Genomic DNA, 27,810 nt, shown 5'->3' with positions numbered 1-27,810 from the left:
TTTCAGTTGGCATATGTCTCCAACCTGGTATAGTGACACATTTCATTGATTCGCTAACAACCCTACTAAGTATACTAAGTATTCTGCTTTCTAAGTCACCTGGTTTGTTTACACAGGTGGACACCAACCGCATCGTCCACATTCACTCTGTTATTATTCTGCGACGCTCAGACAAGAGGAAGGATCGCGTGGAAATCTCGCCTGAGCAGCTATCTTCAGCTGCTACCGAAGCTGAGATATCCTTTGTGAAACATGTCTCATTCATGAAAAAAACAAATCTCTGTCTTCTGGTGGTGTCTTGCAGGAGATCAGTGTGACAAAGTCAGTGTCATGGATGTCACAAATGTCAGTGTGACCGGTGGAGGTTTCATAGGATTCCTGGGGACATAGCCATTTTATTATTTTTGGTAATCCGTTTCCTTAGTAAGAGCTACAGGTTGGCTGATATGACTGGACGGCCGATGCGTGTAGTTGGTTGGTACCACTCTCACCCCCACATCACTGTGTGGCCATCACATGTGGGTAAGAACCAGAGCACCCCTCTACCACATCAGTTCCACAACTTTAGTTTTCACTGTCATGGCAAACTGTTTCAGTTGGTGTGTCTGCGTCATTCATTTTCTACAACAGATGTAAGGACACAGGCCATGTACCAAATGATGGACCAGGGCTTTGTTGGGCTGATATTCTCCTGTTTCATTGAGGATAAGAACACAAAAGTAGGGTTTAAATGACAGCAATTTGAAATATAGAAAGTCATTTTGATATACAAAGGGGCATTGAATGAATTCAATGATAATTTTCTCTTAGACTGGTCGAGTTCTCTACACCTGCTTCCAGTCTGTACAAGCCCAGAAAGGCTCTGAGTAAGTGTGCCCCTGTTTGGAAACCACTGTTTGCAGTGAAATGAATACCCTATCCAACTCTCTGTTAAACAAAATGAGGTGTTATTAGATTCTCGTTATCTTTTCTAACTCATGACTACTAATTAGAGGAATATTCAGTTGATTCAGTCCTTCTCAGAGCAGTTGTCCCCAAAAAATAAGCCATTTGACAATATCGGCACAAATACTGAATTGCATACCTATCTGTGTTGCTAAAGGTACGAGAGAATCGAGATCCCAATTCATGTGGTCCCGCATGAGGCCATTGGGAAAGTGTGCCTTGAATCAGCAGTAGAGCTCCCAAGAATCCTCTGCCAGGAAGAGCAGGATACCTACAGAAAGATTCACAGGTATGTAGCCTCGTAAGCCCAGGGGGTGCGTTTATTTTGGTTCAATGTTTGCTTTGTTGTGACTGTACCGAATGATACGTTTTGCCAAAATGTTGCATGGAAACCTAATGTTGAATCACATTGAATTCTACGTTGGGCAGAAATGAGCGTTTGAATCAGGAAAGTTTCTTCTCGCAACCTCTACAAGTCAGAATGTAGAATAAAGTTATATTTTAATGTACTTTACCAGTTGTCTGTGCGGTTGGTCATTGGCGGTAGGAATGTGAGACAATGTATCCACAGGAGAGTATAATTGCATCAACTTTTCAAAGCGCTGGTAGTGCGTTCAGATTTCTATCACCTGCAGCATGTGCACAAGAAAAGACTACATGCACGAGACACATCCATCATTTCTGAGCTCGTGCACATGTTGACATGGTTGCTGTGCGCATGCTTCAGTTGCTAGAGATCTGAAAGCACTACCAGGGCTTTGAAAAGTTGATATCCCTGCACAATTACCCCGTACACCCTGTATATAGCCTCGTTGTTATTTTGTTACTTTTTATTATTTTTTTACTTTAGTTTATTTGGTAAATATTTTCTTAACTCTTTCTTGAACTGCACTGTTGGTTAAGTAAGCATTTCACAGTAAGGTGTGACAGTTTGATTTGATTATACTTTACTGTAGATATGTCTCCCATTACTACCTCCAAAAGGACCGACCGTACGGACAACCGGTAAAGTCTGTCAAAATGTATTTTTTTCAACATTCTGGCTAGTAGAAGTCGTGAGCGGAAGATTTACTGTGTCAAACGCACATTTCTGACTGACGTAGAATTCAATGTCGGGTTTCCAGGAAACACAACGGTACACATCGTTCTTCAACGGATACGTTGAAGGTACGTTTGGTGGCTGTGGCGCACTGTGGCCTGATCAATATGGTGGTGACCATTTTGAGATCGCAAAACTCCTGCAGCACGCTATGCATAATTGCCCTCTGGGACACCATAATCACGTCATTCATCAACTGGTTGTTTAGTACAGTTCCATTGAATTTAACCTTCAACACTGTTCTGTCGTACTGAACGCACCCCAGGCTTCTAACGTTTTGTTCGAAAGCCTGTGGAAGTTCTCAGGAAGACAATAAAAGGGATGGAGTCTTGATTGAAACTAGTGATGCATTGAATGTATTTGATTAAACTGGCCTGGGTTGTACCAGGCTATTGCCCGTCACATGAGCGGGTGAAGCCAGTGAGGGAGGAGCTCCCTGGTACCTCTTTTTGGTGTGTTTTGAGCCCCCCTGCAATTGCCTCTGCCACGCTGAACACATTTCCCCTTTGTCTACCATAATATACAAAATTGTCTTGCTGCACACACAGGACACAGGGAAGCTCATTGTGTATTGCTCATTGTTAATGGAATAATTGTAGTATTTCATTCCTTTTGCAGCTTAACTCACCTGGATCCGATCACGAAGATACACAATGGCTCAGGTTGGTGTCATGTATTTGTTGACAACTGATATTTGATTGTATCAGCATGCACATTAATATCACAGACGGTGCATGTGTCTGGACTGCTTTCTCCACCTGACGTGTGTGTGTGTGTGTGTTTCAGTGTTCACTAAGAACCTGTGCAGTCAGATGTCTGCTGTGAGTGGTCCCCTGCTGCAGTGGCTGGAGGACCGTTTGGAGCAGAACAGACAGAGCGTCATTGAGCTGCAGCTGGATAAGGAGAGACTAACTCAGGAGCTGGCAACCATGTGAGAGAGAAAGGTAAGGAAAATACTTATGTTTTTGCAGTGCCGTAAATCTTCTCACACGGGGACAAGTGACTAAGGGAATCTCATCATGGCTAAGTGATCTGTGAGCGTGGAATTTTAACCACCATCTACCTGAATCTTTCTCCATCGTAACAAAGTTTTTTGCTCTGAACGCTTGTCTTTGCTTCCCAATGCCACTGTTTCCTGTTAGGTAATGTTCTGTTTACTAATAAACACTACTGTATTTTTGAGAGACATTGTCACATGTTTTTTCCTTGGCACTGAGTATTGGATGCATTTTTAATTTTCATCTACTTATATTTATGTTATGAAAGGATGTCCCCATGTGATTTGCTAATTTCTTTAAATGTGACATAGTATATCCAGGTATTTGCTTATTAAATCATTTTTTAATGTTTCATGCTTCTTTATTTGTGCTCTTAGGTGTCAAAGGAGATGACTCATTCACTCTCTGATTACTTGTAGTTATGGATGTTTTCATGAGTTTATGGAAATGTACAGTGCATTTGGGAAATATTCAGACCACTTTTTCCACATTTTGTTATGTTACAACCTTATTCTAAAATGTATTAAATAAATATTTTTCCTCAATATACACCCAATACCCCATAATGACAGTGAAAACTGTTTTTTAGAGATGTTAGCAAATGTATTACAAATAAAAACAGAAATACCTTATTTATGTAAGTATTCAGACCCTTTACTATGAGTCTTGAAATTGAGCTCAGGTGCAACCTGTTTCCATTGATCATCCTTGATGTTTCTACAACGTGGAGTCCACCTGTGGTAAATTTCAATTGATTGACCATGATTTGGAAAGGCACACCTGTTTATATACAGTGCATAAACCAAGCCATGAGGTTGAAGGAATACACCGTAGAAACCTAATGTAAGACAGGGTTGGGTCGAGGCACAGATCTGGGGAATACATAAAATGTCTGCAGCATTGAAGGTCCCCAAGAACACAGTGTGGCCTCCATCATTCTTCAATGGAAAAAGTTTGCCACCACCATGGCTCTTCCTAGAGCTGGCCTCCCTGCCAAACTGTGCAATTGGGGGAGAAGGGCCTTCATCAGGGAGGTGACCAAGATCCCGAGTTCTAGAGTTCCTCTGTGGTGATGGTTGTCCTTCTGGAAGATTCTCCCATCACTGCAGCACTACACAATCAGGTCTTTATGGTAGAGTGGCCAGATGGAAGCCACTCCTCAGTAAAATGCACATGACAGCCTGCTTGGAATTTGCCTAAAGGATCTCAGACCCTGAGAACCAAGATTCTCTGGTCTGATGAAACCAAGATTGAACTCTTTGTCCTGAATGCCAAGCGTCATGTCTGGAGGAAACCTGGCACCATCCCTAGGGTGAAGCATGGTGGTGGCAGCATCATGCTGTGGGGATGTTTTTCAGCGGCAGTGGACTGGGAGACTAGTCAGGACCGAGGGAAAGATGAACAGGGCAAAGTATGGAGGCGCACAATTGGCCCAGTGTCGTCCGGGTTAGGTGAGGGGTTGGCTGGGGTAGGCCGTCATTTTTTAAATTTTTTTTTATTTTTTTATTTTACCTTTATTTAACCAGGCAAGTCAGTTAAGAACAAATTCTTATTTTCAATGACGGCCTGGGAACAGTGGGTTAACTGCCTGTTCAAGGGCAGAACGACAGATTTGTACCTTGTCAGCTCGGGAGTTTGAACTCGCAACCTTCCGGTTACTAGTCCAACGCTCTAACCACTAGGCTACCCTGCCGCCCCATTGTAAAATAAGAATTTGTTAACTGATCCTTGATGAAAACTTGCTCCGGAGCGCTCAGGACCTCAAACTGGGGCGAAGATTCACCTTCCAACATGTCAATGACCCTAAGTACACAGCCAAGACAACGCAGGAGTGGCTTTGGGCAAGTCTCTGAATGTCTTTGAGTGGCCCAGCCAAAGCCCGAACTTGAACCCGATCGAACATCTCTGGAGAGACCTGAAAATAGCTATGCAGCGACGCCCCCATCCAACCTGACAGAGCTTAAGAGGTTCTGCAGAGAAGAATGGGATAAACTCCCCAAATACAGATGTGCCAAGCTTGTAGTGTCATACCCAAGAAGACTCTAGGCTGTAGTCGCTGCAGAAGGTGCTTCAACAAAGTACTGAGTGAAGGGTCTGAATACTTAGAGTACCGGTCAAAAGTTTGCACATACCTTCTCATTTTAGGGTTTTATTTATTTTGACCATTTTCTACTTGGTAGAATAATAGTGAAGAAATCATCAAAACTAGTAAATAACACATGGAATCATGTAGTAACCAAAAAAGTACTACAATTTCAGCTTTTTATTTGCTAAAATGTCTAAACAGTTTTTTGCTTTGTCATTATGGGGTATTGTGTGTAGATTGAAGCAAAAAAAAAATGTCATACATTTTATAATAAGGCTGTAACAAAATGTGTAAAAAGTCAAGGAGTATGAATTCTTTCCGAATGCACTGTATTTCTATTCCAAAACATTAAACCACTCAGCTCCTGCAGAGTTTGAGTTCTATGTGAGGCTTTTGGTCGGATAACCTCAGAATGTGTTGGTTCTCATTCTGATAGAATGGCATTAGTAGGGGCAATTTGTAATGAACTATTTCCTATGAAGGAGGGGTCGTGGAAGAGTTAGGATATCTGTTTGGTTAATACGGCATTGTTAGCTAAATTATGTTTCTTATGTAATTTTATATCTGCATTTTGGTGTATTAATTGTAGCTTATTTAGTAGTCAGTTGCTTAGTCATCGTGTGCCTTGTCATGCTTGTATGGGTTCTGTTTGAGGGATTAAACCCCCCCCCCCAGTCTCAATTTTTTTGGGGGATGACTCACTGTCTACAGTATTTGTGTCAGTTGAATGAAGCCATACCAGTTCCTGGCTTTCAGAGTCATATTTCAAACATCTACATACATTTAATTTTTAGTGCAGGAATAGTTCTGCAAACTACCAACGGCTCTCAACGGCCTGGTTTTGTGTGTACAATAGAAATTATGGAGAGATTTTATTTTTTTGATGCTTTGAAAAGATCTGACCATCTGAGAGTTGCTATAGAAACAGCTTTGCCCATCTGCTGGAGTGGTTCAATATTCTGTCTGTCATGGTGCTGCTGCATTCACATGAGCAGAGGGAAAGCAATTTCCTGAGAGACATATCTTCATTTTGGTCTTATTCAATGACACCTCACGATGTTGAAATAGCCTTTAGTGAGGTGAAAGAGTTGCATTGTGAGAGGAACTGTAGGGGGCCCTGTTAGCAGTAATACCAACCAGAAATCAGTGACAAGCACAAGGCGTCATGCATGGCAGATGGTGTAGACAGTATTAAGGCCTATAAATGAGATGTAATGCCTCTAGAGCTGACTTGAAATCTGCCAATCTAAATGCTTTGACTGTCATCCTAATCACTATCACAATAACAATCATCCTCGTTACATCCTCAATCATTCTCAAATGTTCTATGTTATTCCTCTATGTCGAGGCATTGTTCTCCAGAGATACAAGGTTTCCTCATCTCAGAAATACAAACAAATGCATGGTTAAAAGGTACTGAGGTTGGACTTGGCAGATAACTGAAGTGAATATTATGTGCTGTATTCTCACTTGGCCTTGTGTAATCACATTTTCATCAACATCCCAATACACAGATGCTCTCATCAGTGATTCTCTGTGGATGGTGGTTCACTGCGCGTCATAGCATTGCTAATGTGTAATGTGGGATGGCATTGCCTGCATTGTTCACTGTGCATCCGAGACTCCAGTATAGAGATGGAGGGAAGGGGAAACCCATGATTCTTGGGAAATGGAGGTTGGATGACAAGTTGATTATTATAAACTGCCGACCCGGAACTGCTGTAATTCATAGTGACTTCTGCCTCAGCCCGCCCAAGGTTATATAGAACTGTAATATACTGTATTGTTTCAGAATAGATACATGACTGAAGTCATCCACCGTCAAACCTTTCAGATGACTTTTTAACATGCCACAGAGGGAATGCTGTTTCACGTGTCATACGCTACCATTGCCACAAATGATGCATTTAATAAAAAAAGTTCATCAGACTAATTTCTGGTAGATTTATTCAATTACTGTTATTGCAATTTATTGCAGAGGGGAACATTAATTTGTATTTCTTTTCAGTGGGCCTGTTCCAAGCAATAATTTCAATTGTATTGACCCCAGTTGGTGAGGGTTGAATGCTTTTCAGGTTAGATATTTTATAAGAATAATTTAGTGGGTGCTTATACAGTGGGGCAAAAAAGTATTTAGTCAGCCACCAATTGTGCAAGTTCTCCCACTTAAAAAGATGAGAGGCTTGTAATTTTCATCATAGGTACACTTCAATTATGGTGGAAAATAAGTATTTGGTCAATAACAAAAATGTATCTCAATACTTTGTTATATACCCTTTGTTGGCAATGACAGAGGTCAAACGTTTTCTGTAAGTCTTTACAAGGTTTTCACACACTGTTGCTGGTATTTTGGCCCATTCCTCCATGCAGATCTCATCTAGAGCAGTGATGTTTTGGGGCTGTTGCTGGGCAACACAGACTTTCAACTCCCTCCAAAGATTTTAAATGGGGTTGAGATCTGGAGACTGGCTAGGCCGCTCACTCCAGGACCTTGAAATGCTTCTTACGAAGCCACTCCTTCATTGCCCGGGCGCTGTGTTTGGGACCATTGTCATGCTGAAAGACCCAGCCACGTTTCATCTTCAATGCCCTTGCTGATGGAAGGAGGTTTTCACTCAAAATCTCACGATACATGGCCCCATTCATTCTTTCCTTTACACGGATCAGTCGCCCCAAAGCATGATGTTTCCACCCCCATGCTTCACAGTAGGTATGGTGTTCTTTGGATGCAACTCAGCATTCTTTGTCCTCCAAACATGACGAGTTGAGTTTTTACCAAAAAGTTATATTTTGGTTTCATCTGACCATTATGACATTCACCCAATCTTCTTCTGGAACATCCAAATGCTCTCTAGCAAACTTCAGACGGGCCTGGACATGTACTGGCTTAAGCAGGGGGACACGTCTGGCACTGCAGGATTTGAGTCCCTGGCGGCGTAGTGTGTTACTGATGGTATGCTTTGTTACTTTGGTCCCAGCTCTCTGCAGGTCATTCACTAGGTCCCCCCGTGTGGTTCTGGGATTTTTGCTCACTGTTCTTGTGATCATTTTGACCCCACGGGGTGAGATCTTGCGTGGAGCCCCAGATCGAGGGAGATTATCAGTGGTCTTGTATGTCTTCCATTTCCTAATAATTGCTCCCACAGTTGATTTCTTCAAACCAAGCTGCTTATCTATTGCAGATTCAGTCTTCCCAGCCTGGTGCAGGTCTACAATTTTGTTTCTGGTGTCCTTTGACAGCTCTTTGATCTTGGCCATAGTGGAGTTTGGAGTGTGACTGTTTGAGGTTGTGGACAGGTGTCTTTTATACTGATAACAAGTTCAAACAGGTGCCATTAATACAGGTAACGAGTGGAGGACTGAGGAGCCTGTTAAAGAAGGAGTTACAGGTCTGTGAGAGCCAGAAATCTTGCTTGTTTGTAGGTGACCAAATACTTATTTTCCACCATAATTTGCAAGTAAATTCATAAAAACTCTACAATATGATTTTCTGGATTTTTTTTCTCTCTCATTTTGTCTGTAATAGTTGAAGTCTACCTATGATGAAAATTACAGGCCTCTCATCTTTTTTAAGTGGGAGAACTTGCACAACTGGTGGCTGACTAAATACTTTTTTGCCCCACGGTATTTGTCCTATTTCACATTTGTCCTATTTCACACAAGTGTGTATTATACAACCGTGAATTGGAAATCTGTCCCTAAAATACCCTCGGAGAGTGGGGTCATGGTCGGGGTCACGACCAGGATCTGCCATTATCAACAGCGACCCTTGAGAAATTAGGGTTAAGTGTCTTCCTCTAGGGCACATCGACATATTTTTTTGACTGATGAATACAGTTTTCAAAGGTTTGTTTATCTTTTCTTCTTTTTTTTTCTCTCAATCTGTTATTGCTTTGGAATCCTTGTGTGAGACCAGTGGTCATGACATCATCCCATTTACAGTAGACAGCATATCTTTCCATCCCCCAAGGACTCAAGCATATGGCAGTGGTTTGATGGAAAGGTCAAGCAAGATAAAGCTGAACTAATAATAACACGCATCAGCTGTAATTCGCTCTGTGGATGGAAATAAATGCATTGTCATAGCCCATTTGATGGTGCTGGAAAAAGAGGCCTTTCTCCCTAAGCACTTTCAATTGTTTAAAAAAGCCCTAGAAACTAGAGGAAAAACAACTGCAAATATGCTAGAATACAACAAATATCTATGTCCATATGAAATAGATCATTTAAAACCAAATATTCACCACTATTACTGAAGCTTCATCTTGTGGAAATCCGGCAGTGCAAAACACATGCAGGTAGATTCATCATCAATTCTTAGTTTAAGAGGTGACAATGGACAGGAGGGAGAAGTGGAGGAGAGTGTAACTTTTAAAAGAGCCCCTGTACACAAAAAAACATGTAATTTGCATAAAGGTATCTTGTTTTTAGATTTCTATGGTCCCTTCCATGGAAATTATGTTGATGGTGTTGACAATAATTATGATGATGATGAACATCACCAGAGAATAATGGTCCTCGATTTCAAACAATGATATGACAATGGTATTTCCACAAGGGGGCAGTGCAAGCCTACTTACTGTTTACACATCAAGGGTTTTTTCTGCTGCTCACATGACATGCAGGACTGAATTTTCATCACATAACTTAACACATTTAAAAACTTTTTCTTACTAGATCCTGTATGTTTAGCACATGTAGGTTGTGTGTACTCACAAACAGTAGCATTACACCAGAATAAAAGCGACAAAATCGGACTCAACCATCTGATTAGTCCTATGGACTAGTGACACTATTATTATTAAGCACCTCTGGTTGTGGAGGATGTGAAGATATAGAGAAAGTGACGTTCCACTGCCATCATAGCAGATCCCTTCCCATCATTTCTGTGTTTATTACTTCTGGCAGAAGGGCACTTTTTATTGAGTGTGAAGAGAGGAATGGAGTGTGAACTGCAAGGCTCTATGAATCAGAAAGTGTAGGGAGGGCAGGGTAGGGAATGGGAGCTGTGGTGGAAGACCAGCCCATGATGGGACACAACAGGTCTAGGGCTACAACAGGGAGTATCGGGAGGCTGGCACACAGGTGCATTTCTGGCTTCAGATGAACAGTCACGTACCAGATAGTGACAGTGCTTAATGACTATCTCTGAAATAGACAGGGGCCGATCAGACACTGTCCTCTGCATGCACACACGCAAACACTGCTCCTAAAGCTCCTAAACACACACACACACGGCTCATAAAGTGCCTATGTGAAAACCAGAAGCCACTGGCAGCTTAGATTAAAATAAACTTGACCTATCCCATGCAGACCCGGCACCAAGATAAAGTGACTAAGGGGGCAGTTGAAATCGGAGATGGGTCACATTTTTGGGGAGTTCATGCATTGTAATTAAATGTAATTCTGCTTATATCACACTATACAACAAACAAAGTTCAAATGCAAAGGCTTAGAGATCATTGAGAGACGATTTCATGCCAACCTCCACTGTGCTACACACTAAAGCAAGGCCGTTTTGTTAATGAATATAGTCTACAGGATAGATAGGCCGTTTGTAACAGGCAAATTACCCTATGTGAATGCATTCGTCTTCCCAAAATAATGCAAACTAAACAAATGTGCAGCCCACACCGATACAACCAAGACATTTTTTAACTCCTACAGCCAGGTGTAAAAGGGTTGCAAAATGCAACTAAATGGTTGCAGTCTGAAGACCTGCCGTATAGGCTTTTCACTGTAGTCATACTCTCTAATTTCCGTTTTACTTCAATGAAAAAGCCCTCCATCTACGCAACAGTAGCCTAGGCTCCTCTCTGCTTTCTCTCTCTCCTCAGCAGCAGACCTGCTCTGGACAATTTGCCCGGCTACAATTTTATTTATCGGCTTTTCATTTATTTTATATGCCAAAAGTCAGCAATTCCCGGCTAACGTAAACACTGTGCCCCAGTGGCTTTCCATAGCCCCCATACACACACTGTGGTATGCTCTGTCCATTGTGCTAACACAACACAGCGAATATACAGATTTTCCTCCAACCTGTCACTCAATCATTTGAACTTTTTTGCTGTTTTTATATAGGGATATGAAACAAAAAACAATTTTCCCTGTAAACTGAGCACATGCGCATTAGCCCAGCAAAGAAATATCAGACCACAGAGAACTTTTTAGAGCAGTGGTCACCAACCAACAGGTCGATCGCTATCTGCAATGCATTCATTCCTATTCAATCGTCAAACATTTCTGTAAAAAACCCAACGATAAAGATTTCTGTTCCTATTTTTTTGGTTTGTCTCTGGCTGTTGGCAGTAGGTGCACCCGATTCAGCTGCCCTGCGCACCGGGTAGGTGACTTTTGCCATTTTAAACCATTTCATGAGTCTGAAGGTACAAACTCTGCCTTCCCAGAGAGCAAATCAAGTGCACTATAAGCCTAACACTGGCCAATCGGAAGGCTCAGATTACCTTGTCTGCATTAACGTAGCAGGCATAAAAGAAAGCTACAGCAAAGTTGATACTGTGAGATTTCAAAACGTTTAAAACCACGACTAGAGAGACTGTCAACGAATACAGCAAAGAGCTGCTGTTTTTATGACTGAGTTCATGTTTAAGTTCTTACTCAGCACTGTCAACATTTTGTATTCAACTCTTTAATAAGCCATAAAATGCACTTTCTTCCTATTTCCACTCAGCGTTACGACAAGCACTGCAGTAGTAATGAATGAGTAGGATAGTGCATCTATATATAGGCTTGTGTTGTTGTTATTATTAGCGGTTTGGGTCTTTTTTTTAATATTGAGGAATATTTACTTTCTCTGTTCATAGGAGTAACAACATGAATTTGTGCATGAGGCAGAAATGATGCGGTGTGACTCGAGTTTTTCCATCAGCTGAAAGACGATGTCCCTTTTTGGTCTTTGTCAGTAGATGAAAGGGGGAGCGGAGGGATGTTGAGTGTCCGCTGAAATTGACCTTCAGATGCAGGCACCAACAGCCCAGTAGAATAAAAAGCAAATGATTTAAATGTATACTCACTCAGCCGTGCCTCAAGTAATGCAACAACTGATCTTTTACTGGTGTGATCATATAGCCTACCTGAAATGTTGAAATATCATTTAAAAAAATGTCCCGAACAACAATGCATTGGCAGGGCAATTCAAGCAAAGCTAATATGCGGTGATAATGTATTATGCCTATAGCTAACTGCACAAACCTCGTTGCTACAGTACTGTTTTTAATTGGTTAATGTTGCATAGGCTTACGTTTTTTTAAGTCACGTAAAAAAAAATTGGGGCGGTAGATCTCGGTTTCCATTTTGATTCAGAAAGTGATCTTGACTCAGAAAAATTTGATGACCACAGTTCTCTGTTAACACTATCAACGTTCCCCTTTACTGTGGCAATTGTTATAGAATCAGCACAATATTAGCCACTTTCAATGCAACATACCGAAACAAAACAAACTATGCAAGAGATTTTGTTATAGGCAGAACTCATCGGAGTATAATTATATTGAAGGACGTAACTCACTAACATAACTCTACATGCTTTACACTTGCCTAAAATAAACCTACTACAAATGGCTGAATATAACAGGAACATTTATGCTCTTGAACAACAAAATAACTTGGAAACCGATAAAATACTACTGTTAACCCATGTTCTTTTGTCATTGTTTGGTTCCTGATATGTATAGTTCCAGCTCATGGCCTGAAGAGCTCTCTAAGAATCTTAGTGTTTCTATCACCACCTCTACCACGAGGACCTTCATCTTTTTTTCTGGTTCCCAATCCCACTCTATAAGGTCTAAGAGTATTTACGTCTTAGATTTAGTCTGAGATGTATTATTTCCATTACACAAATGGTTCTCCGCTCTTAGTTAAGATCTGAGGCAGTTTGTTGCATACCGTGGGCAATCAGCAGCAGTGTCGGCTCCCCCCCCTTTTTAATTTACTTATTTACATTTAATAACAACCTGTGATGTCGTAAATCACAGCATACATGAAAATAAAAAAAGATGAATGTGGTAGTTACATCCACCCGTGGTGGTTGTATAGGTGAGGAGTCGAAGTGAATACTAAAATGTGATTGCATTTCCCAGGCCTGAACCACGGTGACGGGGCACTCACTCCCAGAGATTGTCAGACCATTGGTTTCTTATGAGACCCATTGATGCCTCACAGGGGTTTATTCCAACCCTATTGCATTGATTATCTATGTTTCGTTTCCTTGTTGTGACTTACAAATAGTCTTTAAAAAGGCTTTATATGGGCATACAGTGACTTAGGAAAGCATTCAGACCCCTTGACTTTTTCAAAACATTTTTTTACGTTCCAGCCTTATTCTAAAATTGATTAAATAAAAACATCCTCAGCAATCTACACACAATACTCCATAATGACTAAGAGAAAACAGTTTTTTAGAAAAAGTTGACAGTGCATGTCGGAGCAAAAACCACGTGGTTGAAGGAATTGTCCATAGAGCTCCGAGACAGGATTGTGTCGAGGCACAGAACTGGGGAAGGGTACCAAAAAATGTCTGCAGCATTGAAAGTCCCCAAGAACACAGAGGCCTCCATCATTCTTAAATGAAAGAAGTTTGGAACCACCAAGACTCTTCCTAGAGCTGGCCGCCGGGCCAAACTGAGCAATCGTGAGATAAGGGCCTTGGTAAGGGTGGTGACTAAGAACCTGATGATCAGAGCTCTAGAGTTCCTCTGTGGAGATGGGAGAATCTTCCAGAAGGACAACCATCTCTGCATCACCCCACCAATCAGGCCTTTATGGTAGAGTGGCCAGACGGATGCCACTCCTCAGAAAAAGGCACATGACAGCCCATTTAGAGTTAAAAGACTCTCGGACCATGAGAAACAAGATTCTCTGGTCTGATTCTTTGTCATTATGTGGTATTTTTTTTTATGTGGTGTAGATTGATGAGGGGAAAACAACTATTTAATCAATTTTAGAATAGGGCTGTAACCTAACAAAATGTGGAAAAAGTCAAGGGGTCTGAATAATTTGCGAAGGCACTGTATACTGAGCCAATCTACTCTTTTCCTCTATGCTAGTTTTATTGTCCATCATTCATAGCCTTGGGGTTGGAGAGGTACATTGATCACAGAACCGCAGAGTTCCAGTAAACCATTTCATGACTTCTATTTTCTAGATGGAAGTATACTATATATACAAACGTATGTGGAGGCTATTTCAGCCACACGCGTTAGTGACAGGTGTATAAAATTGAGCACACAGCCATGCAATCTCCATGGACAAACATTGGCAGTAGAATGACCTTACTGAAGAGCTCAGTGACTTTCAACCTGGCACCATCATAGGATGTCACCTTTCCAACAAGTCAGTTCGTAATATTTTTGCTGCCCCAGTCAAATGTAAGTGCCGTTATTGTGAAGTGGAAACGTCTAGGAGCAACAACGGCTTAGCCGCGAAGTGGTAGGCCACACAAGCTCACTGAATTGGATCATTGAGTGCTGAACCACGTAATGTGTAAAAAATCGGCTGTCCTTGGTTGCAACACTCAGAACCAAGTTCCTAACTGCCTCTAGTATCAACATCAGCACAAGAGCTGTTCGTCGGTAGCTTCATGAAATGGGTTTCCATGGCCAAGCAGCCTCACACAAGCCTAAGATCATCATGGTCAATGCCAAACTTCGGCTGGAGCAGTGTAAAGCTCACTGCCATTGGACTCTGGAGCAGTGGAAATGCGTTCTCTGGAGTGATGAATCACGCTTCACCATCTGGCAGTCCGATGGATGAATCTGGGTTTGGCAGATGCCAGGAGAATGCTACTTTTCCCAATGCATAGTGCCAACTATAAAGTTTGGTGGAGGAGGAATAATGGTCTGGGGCTGTTTTTCATGGTTCAGACTAGGCCCCTTAGTTCCAGTGAAGGGAAATCTTAACGCTACAACATACAATGACATTCTAGATGATTCTGTGCTTTCAACTTTGTGGCAACAGTTTCAGCATGACAATGTCCCGATTTACAAAGCGAGGTCCATACAGAAATGATTATTCAAGATCGGTGTGGAAGAACTTGAGTGGCCTGCACAGAGCCCTGACCTCAACCCCATCAAACACCTTTGGGATTAATTGGAATGCCGACTGCAAGCCAGGCCTAATCGCCCAACATCAGTGCACAACCTCACTAATGCTCATGTGGCTGATTGGAAGCAAGTCTGTCATAGCAGCAAAGGGAGGACCAACTCCATATTAATGCCCATGATTTTGTAATGAGATTTTCTATGAGTAGTTGTCCACATACTTTTGGTCATGTAGTGTATATAAAATGAGATATGAGAGAGAAGATGAACAGGTGAACCCTTCAGACACACCAGCAGCAGCTCCCCTGATAGAACACGACAGTGAGAGGATGAGTGAGCCGTGACACTTCCCCTTGTTTTTGTTCAGGAGTATGTCTCTCTGGTCCCAGCCCTGAACCCTGGCCCATGCTCCTCCAGGCAACCCTTTCTGCTTGACAAACTTCCCCAGTTTAGTGAATTGTGTTTGGGCCAGAAATGCAGGAAAGGTGCCTATGTGTGTTCAGTCAGATGAGTTGAAATGTGGCTGCTTGGTTCACTTGTGGTCGTCTGGACGGAAGATAACACTGGTGCCCAGACAGGCTCTTGTAACTTCAGTTGGGCTGCAGACAGTTGCCTTTTGTTGCAGTGAGCTGTGTTGAGCTAAGCTGAAATGAATGCATTCTATCTACCCTTGGGGTGTGGTGTCATGAGTCTCCTTTTTGAAATATGTGAATTTGATGTGTCATGTTAAAGGTCCAAAGCAGCTGTTTTTTTTTTAAATGTATCTCAATATCAAATAAATTCTGGGTAACAATTAAGTACCTTAAAGTGATTGTTTTCAATTAAAATGGTCAAAAAGAAACAAAAATACTGTAGCTTCTTAGCAAAGAGCAATTTCTCAAGCAAGAATTTTGCTAGGACTGTCTGGGAGTGGTCGGAGTGGGGAGGGGGATACAACTGAAAACGAGCTGTTTTTGGCAGAGGTTTGGAACTCTCTTTCTTATTGGTCTATTAACTAATTTACCACCAGGAAGGCCAAAACTCCATCCCACAAAAACAGGTACCAATTTCAGGCGATGTTTTCAAACAGCTCTTACATTAAATGGATATTATCAGAATTTTCACAGTTTCACATAGTGTGGAAATATACAGGACAATCATGTTTTTGACTGCACTGAGCCTTTAAACATTTCACTTAAGTGGCTCCATGCATGAAAGAAAATGAGTTTTTGTCACGCTGTCACTACCAAGCATAGAGGAACTCACAGTTGTTTGGTTTACCCTGCTGAAAAGGATCCAAATGTGCCTCCCAGGTACCATGATGAATCAAGGACCACATTAAAGTCCAACATCTGAAACCTTGGTTGGTGTGTGTATGTCTTATGTGTGTGTGTGTGTGTCTATTTATTCTCTGGTGGCAGTAAAAATATAAATAACAGCTCAATCAACATGTTGACCTCACTCTCTCTATGGCAATCTGTGAGGACAGCGTCAACAGTAAGCTCTACAAGAATTCAAGTAAACACTTTCGTTGATTCATAAAGTTAGCAAATCCTAACTTCAGTAACTCTCTTCCCCACTTGTGTTTAAGAAATGCCCTGTCACAGCCCAGGCAACCCACTTCATCATGAGGGAGAAATCACATTTATAACTGCAGAGGCCATTACTGTGATTGTGACTAAACACCATGCAAACATTTGTAAACAAATGAAGCGGAAGGGCCATCCATCCCTCTTACACAGATCAACTTGTCCCAAATAATAGAGCGAAGTAGAGGAGCCTATTGTGAACTCTGCAAGGCAACCACTGTGCCCCAAGCGTGCCACAGTAACTGAACTTCCTGTGTCACGAACACTAGGTGTCACTTTGAATTAGGACTCCCATCACCCCCCAAAAACAAAAAAAAAATGGCCCAGAAATGGGTTAGAACATACACTGTAGGCCACTGTGACAAGAGGTCTTCAGTTGAAATCAAAATCATTGTTTGATGTGAGACCAGAATGAATATGTGCGTGATAAGACAAGATAAGATAAGTTTATTTATATTTGTGTATCTGTGAGAGGGATGGGATGTATGCCTTCACATGGGCGGATGGATATTATACGGTCTCTTGCATGCCCTGGAATTGGAGAGGCTATTTGACTTGGACTGATGTAATGTAAAGAGCTTTCTAACCCTGAAGATGTATAGGACATATGACAGCACCAGCCAGTAGCCACAGACTATTTCTCCTCAGGAAAGAATCATTGAAGGCTTCTTGTTGGCATGATCAGCAACAACATGTGAAATGCACTCTACATTATGGCAGTGTGCAATATCATTTTTTTTTTTATTGTCACTCAATTCTATTTCTGTCCTGTGACACTCATCCTGTAGCAGCAAACAACAACAATATTTGGTATCGATTCCCTACTAGTACCACTGCAGACAACAAGTGAAGCACATCATGCATGGTCAATCCATTGAGTGATGCGAGGCTGCTATAACAGGAAATGAGAGGCTGTCACAGATGAGCAGGCTCCTCCTGGTCTGGAGAGAGACAGGATATGAGATACTTGACCTCTGACCCATATCACTGTAGATCACAATCTCTGATTTCGTCAAAACAAAGTGGTAAGACCCACTAGGCATGAATAGGTGGAATCACCGTTGTTTCAACAGAATTTGTCAACATATTGTGACGTGGAATCTATGTGGAAAATACATTGGTTTTTGCAAAAAGTCATCAACATACTGTTGTTTTGAGGTTGAAATTTCAACCACAGAATTGTCATCATGGTAACCAATTTTCAGCATAGACAAACCTTGTATAAAATATGTTGAATTCATACCTTTAAAACAATGTCAGATCTTTAACGTTATATCCACTATCAGAAAAAAGGTGAAATATACCTGCTGGAGCGCGTGCTATGGGTGGGTGCTGCTATGGTGACAAGTGAGCTGAGATAAGCCAGGGCTTTACCTAGCAGAGACTTATAGATGACCTGGAGCCAGTGGGTTTGGCAACGAATATGAAGCGAGGGCCAGCCAACGAGAGCATACAGGTCGCAGTGGTGGGTAGTATATGGGGCTTTGGTGACAAAACAGATGGCACTGTGATAGCACTGCATCCAATTTGCTGAGTAGAGTGTTGGAGGCTATTTTGTAAATGACATCGCCGAAGTCGAGGATCAGGAGAATAGTCAGTTTTACGAGGGTTTGTTTGGCAGCATGAGTGAAGGATGCTTTGTTGCGAAATAGGAAGCCTATTCTAGATTTAATTTGGGATTGGAGATGCTTAATGTGAGTCTGGAAGGAGAGTTTACAGTCTAACCAAACACCTAGGTATTTGTAGTTGTCCACATATTCTAAGTCAGAACCGTCCAGAGTAGTGATGCTGGATGGCGGGCAGGTGTGGGCAGCGATCGGTTGAAGAGCATGAATTTAGTTTTACTTGCATTTAAGAGCATTTGGAGGCCACGGAAGGAGAGTTATATGGAATTGAAGCTCGTCTGGAGGTTAGTTAACACAGTCCAAAGAAGGGCCAGAAGTATACAGAATTGTGTCGTCTGCGTAGAGGTGGATCAGAGAATCACCAACAACAAGAGCGACATCATTTATGAATACAGAGAAAAGAGTCAGCCCGAGGATTGAACCCTGTGGCACCCCCATAGAGAGGTCCGGACAACAGACACCGATTTGACACACTGAACTCTGTCTGAAAAGTAGTTGGTGAACCAGGCGAGGCAGTCATTTCAGAAACCAAGGCTGTTGAGTCTGCTGATAAGAATGTGGTGACTGACAGAGTCAAAAGCCTTGGCCAGGTTGAATACAGCTGCACAGTACTGTCTTTTATCGATGGCGGTTATGATATCGTTTAGGACCTTTAGCGTGGCTGAGGTGCACCCATGACCAGCTAGGAAACCAGATTGCATAGTGGAGAAGGTACGGTGGTATTCAAAATGGTCAGTGATCTGTTTGTTAACTTGGCTTTCGAAGATTTTAGAAAGGCAGGTCAGAATGGATATAGTTCTATAACAATTTGGGTCTAGAGTGTCTCCCCCTTTGAAGAGGGGGATGACCACGGCAGCTTTCCAATCTTTGGGGATCTCAGACAATACGAAAGAGAGATTGAACAGGCTAGTAATAGGGGTTGCAACAATTTCGGCTGCTAATTTTAGAAAGAGAGGGTCTAGATTGTCTAGGCCGGCTGATTTGAAGGGGTCCAGATTTTGCAGCTCTTTCACAACATCAGCTGTCTGGATTTGGGTGAAGGAGAATCCCTTTTTCCACATTGTGTTACGTTACAGCCTTTTTCTAAAAATGATTAAATAAATGTTTTTCCTCATCACAAGATATCCCATAATGGCAAAGCGAAAACAAGTTTTCAACAACTTTTTTAACAAATCAAAAACTGAAAAATTGGGCGTGCAAAATTAAACAGCCCCTTTACTTTCAGTGCAGCAAACTCTCTCCAGAAGTTCAGTGAGGATCTCTGAATGATTCAATGTTGACCTAAATGACTAATGATGAAAAATACAATCCACCTGTGTGTAATCAAGTCTCCGTATAAATGCACCTGCACTGTGATAGTCTCAGAGGTCCGTTAAAAGCGCAGAGAGCATCATGAAGAACAAGGAACACACCAGGCACGTTCCGAGATACTGATGTGAAGAAGTTTAAAGCCGGATTTGGATACAAAAAGATTTCCCAAGCTTTAAACATCCCAAGGAGCACTGTGCAAGCGATAATATTGAAATGGAAGGAGTATCAGACCACTGCAAATCTACCAAGACCTGGCCGTCCCTCTAAACTTTCAGCTCATACAAGGAGAAGACTGATCAGAGATGCAGCCAAGAGGCCCATGATCACTCTGGATGAACTGCAGAGATCTACAGCTGAGGTGGGAGACTCTGTCCATAGGACAACAATCAGTCGTATATTGCACAAATCTGGCCTTTATGGAAGAGTGGCAAGAAGAAAGCCATTTCTTAAAGATTTCCATAAAAAGTGTAGTTTAAAGTTTGCCACAAGCCACCTGGGAGACACACCAAACATGTGGAAGAAGGTGCTCTGGTCAGATGAAACCAAAATTGAACTTTTTGGCAACAATGCAAAACGTTATGTTTGGCGTAAAAGCAACACAGCTCATCACCCTGAACACTGTTAAACATGGTGGTGGCAGCATCATGGTTTGGGCCTGCTTTTCTTCAGCAGGGACAGGGAAGATGGTTCAAATTGATGGGAAGATGGATGGAGCCAAATACAGGACCATTCTGGAAGAAAACCTGATGGAGTCTTCAAAAGACCTGAGACTGGGACGGAGATTTGTCTTCCAACAAGACAATGATCCAAAACATAAAGCAAAATCTACAATGGAATGGTTCAAAAATAAACATATCCAGGTGTTAGAATGGCCAAGTCAAAGTCCAGACCTGAATCCAATTGAGAATCTGTGGAAAGAACTGAAAACTGCTGTTCACAAATGCTCTCCATCCAACCTCACTGAGCTCGAGCTGTTTTGCAAGGAGGAATGGGAAAAAATGTCAGTCTCTCGATGTGCAAAACTGATAGAGACATACCCCAAGCGACTTACAGCTGTAATCGCAGCAAAAGGTGGCGCTACAAAGTATTAACTTAAGGGGGCTGAATAATTTTGCACACCCAATTTTTCAGTTTTTGATTTGTTAAAAAAGTTTGAAATATCCAATAAATGTCGTTCCACTTCATGATTGTGTCCCACTTGTTGTTGATTCTTCACAAAAAAATACAGTTTTATATCTTTATGTTTGAAGCCTGAAATGTGGCAAAAGGTCGCAAAGTTCAAGGGGGCCGAATACTTTCGCAAGGCACTGTATATATAAGGTCCCACAGTTGACAGTGCATGTCAGAGCTAAAAACCTAGCCATGAGGTTGAAGGAATTGTCCGTAGAGCTCTGAGACAGGATTGTGTCAAGGCACAGATCTGGGGAAGTGTACCAAAACATTTCTGCAGCATTGAAGGTCCCCAAGAACACAGTGGCCTCCATCATTCTTAAATGGAGGAAGTTTGGAACCACCAAGACTTCTCCTAGAGCTGACGAATCGGGGGAGAAGGGCCTTGGTCAGTGGGGTGACCAAGAAGCTGATGGTCACTCTGAAAGAGCTCCTGAGTTCCTCTGTGGAGAAGGGAGAACCTTCCAGAAGGACAACCATCTCTGCAGCACTCCACCAATCAGGCCTTTATGGTAGGGTGGCCAGACGGAAGCCAAGATTGATCTCTTTGGCTTGAATGCCAAGTGTCACGTCTGGAGGAAACCTGGCACCATCCCTAAGGTGAAGCATGTGGTGGCAGCATCATGCTGTGGGAATTCTTTTCAGCAGCAGTTACTGGGAGACTAGCCAGGAGCAGAGTACTGAGAGATCTTTGATGAAAACCTGCTCCAGAGTTCACCTTCCAACAGGACAACGACTCTAAGCACACAGCTAAGAAAACGCAGGAATGGCATCGGGATAAGTCTCTGAATGTCCTTGAGTGGCCCAGCCAGAGCCTGGACTTGAACCCGATCTAACGTCTCTGGAGAGACCTGAAAATAGCTGTGCAGCGACGCTCCCACATCCAACCTGACAGAGCTTTGGAGAAACTCACCAAATACAGGTGTGCCAAACTTGTAGCGTCATACACAAGAAGACTCGAGGCTGTAATCACTGACAAAGGTGCTTCAACAAAGTACTGAATAAAGCGTCTGAATACTTATGTAAATGTGATATTTACGTTTTTTATTTTTTATAACTAAGCAGAAAAAAAAAAGTTTTTGCTTTGTCATTATGAGGTATTGTGTGTCGATTGATAAGAAAAAAAATATATGAAATACATTTTAGAATAAGTCTGTGACCTAACAAAATGTGGAAAAAGTCAAGGTATCTGAATACTTTCTGAAGGATGATATATATATATATATTTATTTATTTGGTGAGTAAAACAGTATGTAAACAGTAAACAGCAGTCTAAGTCACAGGGCTGAGTAATGGGCGGTAGCCAGCTAGTAAGAGTGACTAAAGTTCAGGGCATGGTACTGGGCGGAGGCCGGGCTAGTGGTGACACAGTCTGATGGCCTGGAGATATAAGCTGTTTTTCAGTCTCTCAGTCCCAGCTTTGATGCCCCTATACTGTCTCCGCCGTCTAGATGGTAGTGGGGTGAACAGGCCGTGGCTCGGGTGCTGTAGATGTCCTAGAGGGCAGACAGTGTCCCCCCGGTGATGCGTTGGGCTGACCGCACCACACAGCCCTACAGGATGATCTCAATGGTGCGTCTAGAGAAGTTTGTGATGGTCTTAGCGGCCAAGACAAATTTCTTTAGCTTCCTAAGGTTGAAGAGATGCTGTAGTGGATGGACCATTCAGGTTGTCAGTGATGTACACAACAAAGAACTTTAAGCTTTTCTCCCTCTCCACTGAGGCGATGTCGATGTCACAGGTCTGTGGCGATCTTCCCAATATAAATATCTTTGCAGAATCTCAAACAGATCAGTTGCACAATGTATTTTTAATGGATCTCAACTACAATTGAGGTGATTTGGTTGTGATATGAGATGAAGCACAGTGATAACACATTGAGTTGTTGTATTAATACAAAATATCTAACATTGTATTCCCATTTGAACTTTGTTGTGCTTTTAAATGGCTGAAAGTGCAGGAGTGATAACACATTTAGATGACAACTAAACCAAAAATCAGACATTGTTTTTCCATTGTTATTTGGTTGCTTTTAGACGGTTGAAATCATAATGATAACACATTGGGAATTCAACAAACTTCTGGCTGTCTTTTTGCGTGGGTGAATAGAGGTTGCAATCTCATTGGTCAATGTCTCAATCAAAAATTACCCACATTTCCACAATTAAATGACGTGGTGTGCCCAATGGGTAGATTGAATGGTTAAAATCTCTTTGCAAAGAAATACTTCTGAAAGAAATTACATCCTCATAAAAAAATTTACTAAATGGAATATCCCTAACACCTGGTTAAACTTGAATACATTGAAATCCAGCAGAACAATATTAGGCGGACAGTCTCTGGTGTGTCTGATCCTAATTGTTCCTTACATGACAAATATGTTTGTTTGCAACAGACAGGTTAAGCCACATAACTGTTCTACAGAGGGATTGATTCAGAACCATGAACTGTGCAGCTCTACAGGTCCATCAGTGTGTCAACAGGGCACTCCCTCCCTAACTCTCCCTCCTGTGCCTCAGTCAGCCCTGTGTTTGTATCGACAAAAATGGGGTGTTTGGCCTTGTTCGATATGGCGGCCGCTTCACTGAGCCACAGTTAGAGATCATACCACAGACCCAGGAGAAACAGTATTCCCCACGCCGACCGGATCTCCCTCAGCCTCTGTTGTCAATACCAAACACAATCAATGGAGGTCCCAGGGTCAGAATTGTAGCTTCATTTGTGGGGATGCCATTTCTCTATTTGGGCCAGGGAAGAGAGTGGGGTAAAAATGTAATGGTACATGCTATAGTATGCAAACTTGGATGTAATCGTCTAGGGTGCAATGTTCTTGTTCACCTAAATTAGGTGTCGTTGTGGAATATACACTGCTCAAAAAAATAAAGGGAACTAAAATAACACATCCTAGATCTGAATGAATGAAATATTCTTATTAAATACTTTTTTCTTTACATAGTTGAATGTGCTGACAGCAAAATCACACAAAAATGATCAATGGAAATCAAATTTATCAACCCATGGAGGTCTGGATTTGGAGTGACACTCAAAATGAAAGTGGAAAACCACACTACAGGCTGATCCAACTTTGATGTAATGTCCTTAAAACAAGTCAAAATGAGGCTCAGTAGTGTGTGTGGCCTCCACGTGCCTGTATGACCCCCCTACAACGCCTGGGCATGCTCCTGATGAGGTGGCGGATGGTCTCCTGAGGGATCTCCTCCCAGACCTGGACTAAAGCATCCGCCAACTCCTGGACAGTCTGTGGTGCAACGTGGCGTTGGTGGATGGAGCGAGACATGATGTCCCAGATGTGCTCAATTGGATTCAGGTCTGGGGAACGGGCGGGCCAGTCCATAGCATCAATGCCTTCCTCTTGCAGGAACTGCTGACACACTCCAGCCACATGAGGTCTAGCATTGTCTTACATTAGGAGGAACCCAGGGCCAACCGCACAAGCATATGGTCTCACAAGGGGTCTGAGGATCTCATCTCGGTACCTAATGGCAGTCAGGCTACCTCTGGCGAGCACATGGAGGGCTGTGCGGCCCCCCAAAGAAATGCCACCCCACACCATGACTGACCCACCGCCAAACCGGTCATGCTGGAGGATGTCCTCATACCACCCTCATGGAGTCTGTTTCTGACCGTTTGAGCAGACACATGCACATTTGTGGCCTGCTAGAGGTCATTTTGCAGGGCTCTGGCAGTGCTCCTCCTGCTCCTCCTTGCACAAAGGCGGAGGTAGCGGTCCTGCTGCTGGGTTGTTGCCCTCCTACGGCCTCCTCCACGTCTCCTGATGTACTGGCCTGTCTCCTGGTAGTGCCTCCATGCTCTGGACACTACGCTGACAGACACAGCAAACCTTCTTGCCACAGCTCGCATTGATGTTACATCCTGGATGAGCTGCACTACCTGAGCCACTTGTGTGGGTTGTAGACTCCGTCTCATGCTACCACTAGAGTGAAAGCACCGCTAGCATTCAAAAGTAACTAAAACATCAGCCAGGAAGCATAGGAACTGAGAAGTGGCCTGTGGTCACCACCTGCAGAACCACTCCTTTATTGGGGGTGTCTTGCTAATTGCCTATAATTTCCACCTGTTGTCTATTCCATTTGCACAACAGCATGTGAAATTTATTGTCAATCAGTGTTGCTTCCTAAGTGGACAGTTTGATTTCACAGAAGTGTGATTGACTTGGAGTTATATTGTGTTGTTTAAGTGTTCCCTTTATTTTTTTGAGCAGTGTATATTTATATCCTAATGGTTATAGTCTAATAACAGAGAGAATGTTATATCACCAATGATGTCTGCATGTAAAATTAGGAATTAGAGCTGCTTGTCATACTCTCTTTCCTGTTGTCCAAAAGCCTCTCCTTGAAGACAAAAGAGACAAAAAGGTGACTCATGGGGGAAAAAAATGGGACGGGAGAGATTTGAGTAGCGTCTGGCAGGCTATTCTCAGGTTCAGTGGTTTATTTGATGGATGGGGCTTTACCAAGCAAGTAAATAAAATATGTTTTGCTGTATCAGGCACTTTCAACAAATTAAAGTCAATATAGCGGAACGGCCTGTCCCTAGTTCCCTCCGTCTGCTCCTCAGGAGGCAGCAGGGATGAGACAGAAAGAGACCTGGGCTCTATGAGCTGCTGCAGCATGATGCTCCACTTCCACACTCCATCGTTCCCAGCCAAGCCTCTCTGCCACCCTCCATGTATCATTGGAATTATTAATAACACCTGTCCAATCAGACAAACCACTGAACCTCTTTGACCTTGAAGGCATACTTCGGGATTTTGGCAATGAGGCCCTTTATCAACTTTCCCAGAGTCAGATGCACTCATGGATACCATGGTTATGTCTCTTTGTCCAGTATGAAGGAAATTCGATGTCATTTCGGGGGCCAATGCTAACTAGCTCAATGACTGGAAGTCTATTGGCATCTGTTAGTACACAGAGACATAATTGCCAAAATCCATATACTCCTATGACATACAGTATCTACACCCATTCTTAAATGTTTCATGTTAAGGGTTTACTGGTGAAACATTTCCCCTGGATTCCCTCAATATCAGTATGATATTTATAGATTGTGTCTTACAGAGAAATAAGGAATACTCTAAAAATAACATGTTGTACATGGCTTCCAACAGGAATTCCCAATTGCAACAATTATGCCAGAAAGGAGAGGGATAGAACAGAAATAGAACAAGTACAGTTGGATCCCCCCCTGCCCGCATACGTATCTCCCAAAACTGTCCCAAACTGGCTTTTGCCCACATTCAAATTAAAGTACAAACTGTTCATATTTGTGTCTGATATCTGTTCTGAAGGCTGTTCCAGACCCAGTCTGCAATCAGAGGGAGAAGTTAGAGGCAGTGGCTGGGGACCCAGATCAGATGGTACCTTTTTCCCCTCACTGCTCCCTAGAGTCCCTCTGGTGGCTGTGGAACCCTTTTCTGTAGTTTCTCCACACTTTCCGTCCATTTCTCTGCTGATTCCTGATATTTGGTTTGCTAGCTGTTATTTAGCTGTCTAGTGCAGTCAAAAAACTCACACTAAGAGGTTGAAATATGATGGCCCCGGGTGGTAGGGCTGCCGTCTTATCGGCTCTCAACAAATCATGCTATTTTGTTAGTTTTTTTGCGTTGTTCGTAACTTGTTTTGTTCATAATGTTGCTGCTACCATCTCTTATGACTAAAAAAAGCTTCTGGACATCAGAACTGGGATTATTCACCTCAAATTGGACAAGGAGTTCTTCAATTAGTCAGACGCGAGGGATTTACTGCAGACACCCGACCAGGCCCTGATCCCCGTGATTCGCTGGAGAAGGAAACTGAGATTTCGAGGCAGAAGATCAGGGTGCCTTGCAAGGATCAGATGACGAGAGGCTAATCTGCTCTTGCACTCCGTTCTGCTAGCTAACGATCAATCGCTGGAAAATAAATGGAATGAACTGATAGCACGTATATCCTACCAATGGGACATTCAAAACTGTAATATCTTATGTTTCACTGAGTCGTGGCTGAAAGACGACATCAAGAACATACAGCTGGCGGGTTATGCACTCTATCGGCAGACAGAGCAGCAGCCTCTGGAAGACACGGGGCGGGGGCCTATGCATATATGTAAACAACAGCTGGTGCACGATATCTAGGGAAGTCTCAAAGTTTTGCTCGCCTGAGGTTGAGTATCTCATGATAAGCTATAGACCACACTATCTTCCTAGAGAGTTTTCATCTGTATTTTTCATAGCTGTCTACATACCACCATAGAGCAAGGTTGGCACTAAAACCGTACTAAATGAGCTGTGTTCCGCCATAAGCAAAGAGGAACACGCTCATCCAGAGGCAGCGTTCCTAGTTGCTGGTGACTTTAATGCAGGGAAACATAAATCAGTTTTACCAAATTTCTATCAGCATGTTAAATGTGCAACCAGAGGGAAAATAATTCTAGACCACGTTTACTCCACACACAGAGACGCGTACAAAGCTCTCCCTCGGTCTATAAAAAAGTGGTCAGATGAAGCAGATGCTAAACTACAGGACTGTTTTGCTAGCACAGACTGGAAAATGTTCCTGGGATTCTTCCGATGGCATTGAGGAGTACACCACATCAGTCACTAGCTTCATTAATAAGTGCATTGAGGATGTCGTCCCCACAGTGACTGTATGTGCATACCCCAACCAGAAGCCATGGATTACATGCAACATTCGCACTGAGCTAAAGGGTAGAGCTGCCGCTTTCAAGGAGTGGGACCCGGAAGCTTCTAACCCAGAAGCTTATAAGAAATCCCACTGTGTTCTCCGACAAACCATCAAACAGGTAAAGTGTCAATACAGGACTAAGATCGAATTGTACTACACCGGCTTCGACGCTCGTCGTATGTGGCTGGGCTTGCAAACTACTACAGGCTACAAAGGGAAGCGCAGCCGAGAGCTGTCCAGTGAATA

At 42.6% G+C, this 27,810-nt stretch overlaps 1 protein-coding gene across 3 annotated transcripts in view; it reads left to right on the top strand.

The window, feature by feature from the left end:
• LOC110509941 (lys-63-specific deubiquitinase BRCC36) overlaps positions 1-27,810 on the top strand; it is a 47,380-nt gene that overhangs the window by 480 nt on the left and 19,090 nt on the right. The window contains exons 2-8 of one of the 3 annotated variants that reach the window (XM_021591165.2): positions 117-236; positions 435-522; positions 631-719; positions 811-866; positions 1,103-1,234; positions 2,663-2,706; positions 2,831-2,988. In XM_021591165.2, coding sequence (XP_021446840.1) covers positions 117-236; positions 435-522; positions 631-719; positions 811-866; positions 1,103-1,234; positions 2,663-2,706; positions 2,831-2,979 — 678 coding nt within the window. In that variant the 3' untranslated portion in view covers positions 2,980-2,988. Of the gene's footprint in view, positions 1-116; positions 237-434; positions 720-810; positions 867-1,102; positions 1,235-2,662; positions 2,707-2,830; positions 2,989-3,419; positions 3,673-27,810 lie in introns of those variants that run through there. The other 2 variants (XM_036967948.1, XM_036967947.1) reach the window with 2 other exon arrangements.

The sequence above is a fragment of the Oncorhynchus mykiss genome, chromosome Y, assembly GCF_013265735.2.
Source record: "Oncorhynchus mykiss isolate Arlee chromosome Y, USDA_OmykA_1.1, whole genome shotgun sequence".
Taxonomy (NCBI): domain Eukaryota; kingdom Metazoa; phylum Chordata; class Actinopteri; order Salmoniformes; family Salmonidae; genus Oncorhynchus; species Oncorhynchus mykiss.
This window is presented reverse-complemented; position numbering and strand designations above follow the sequence as displayed.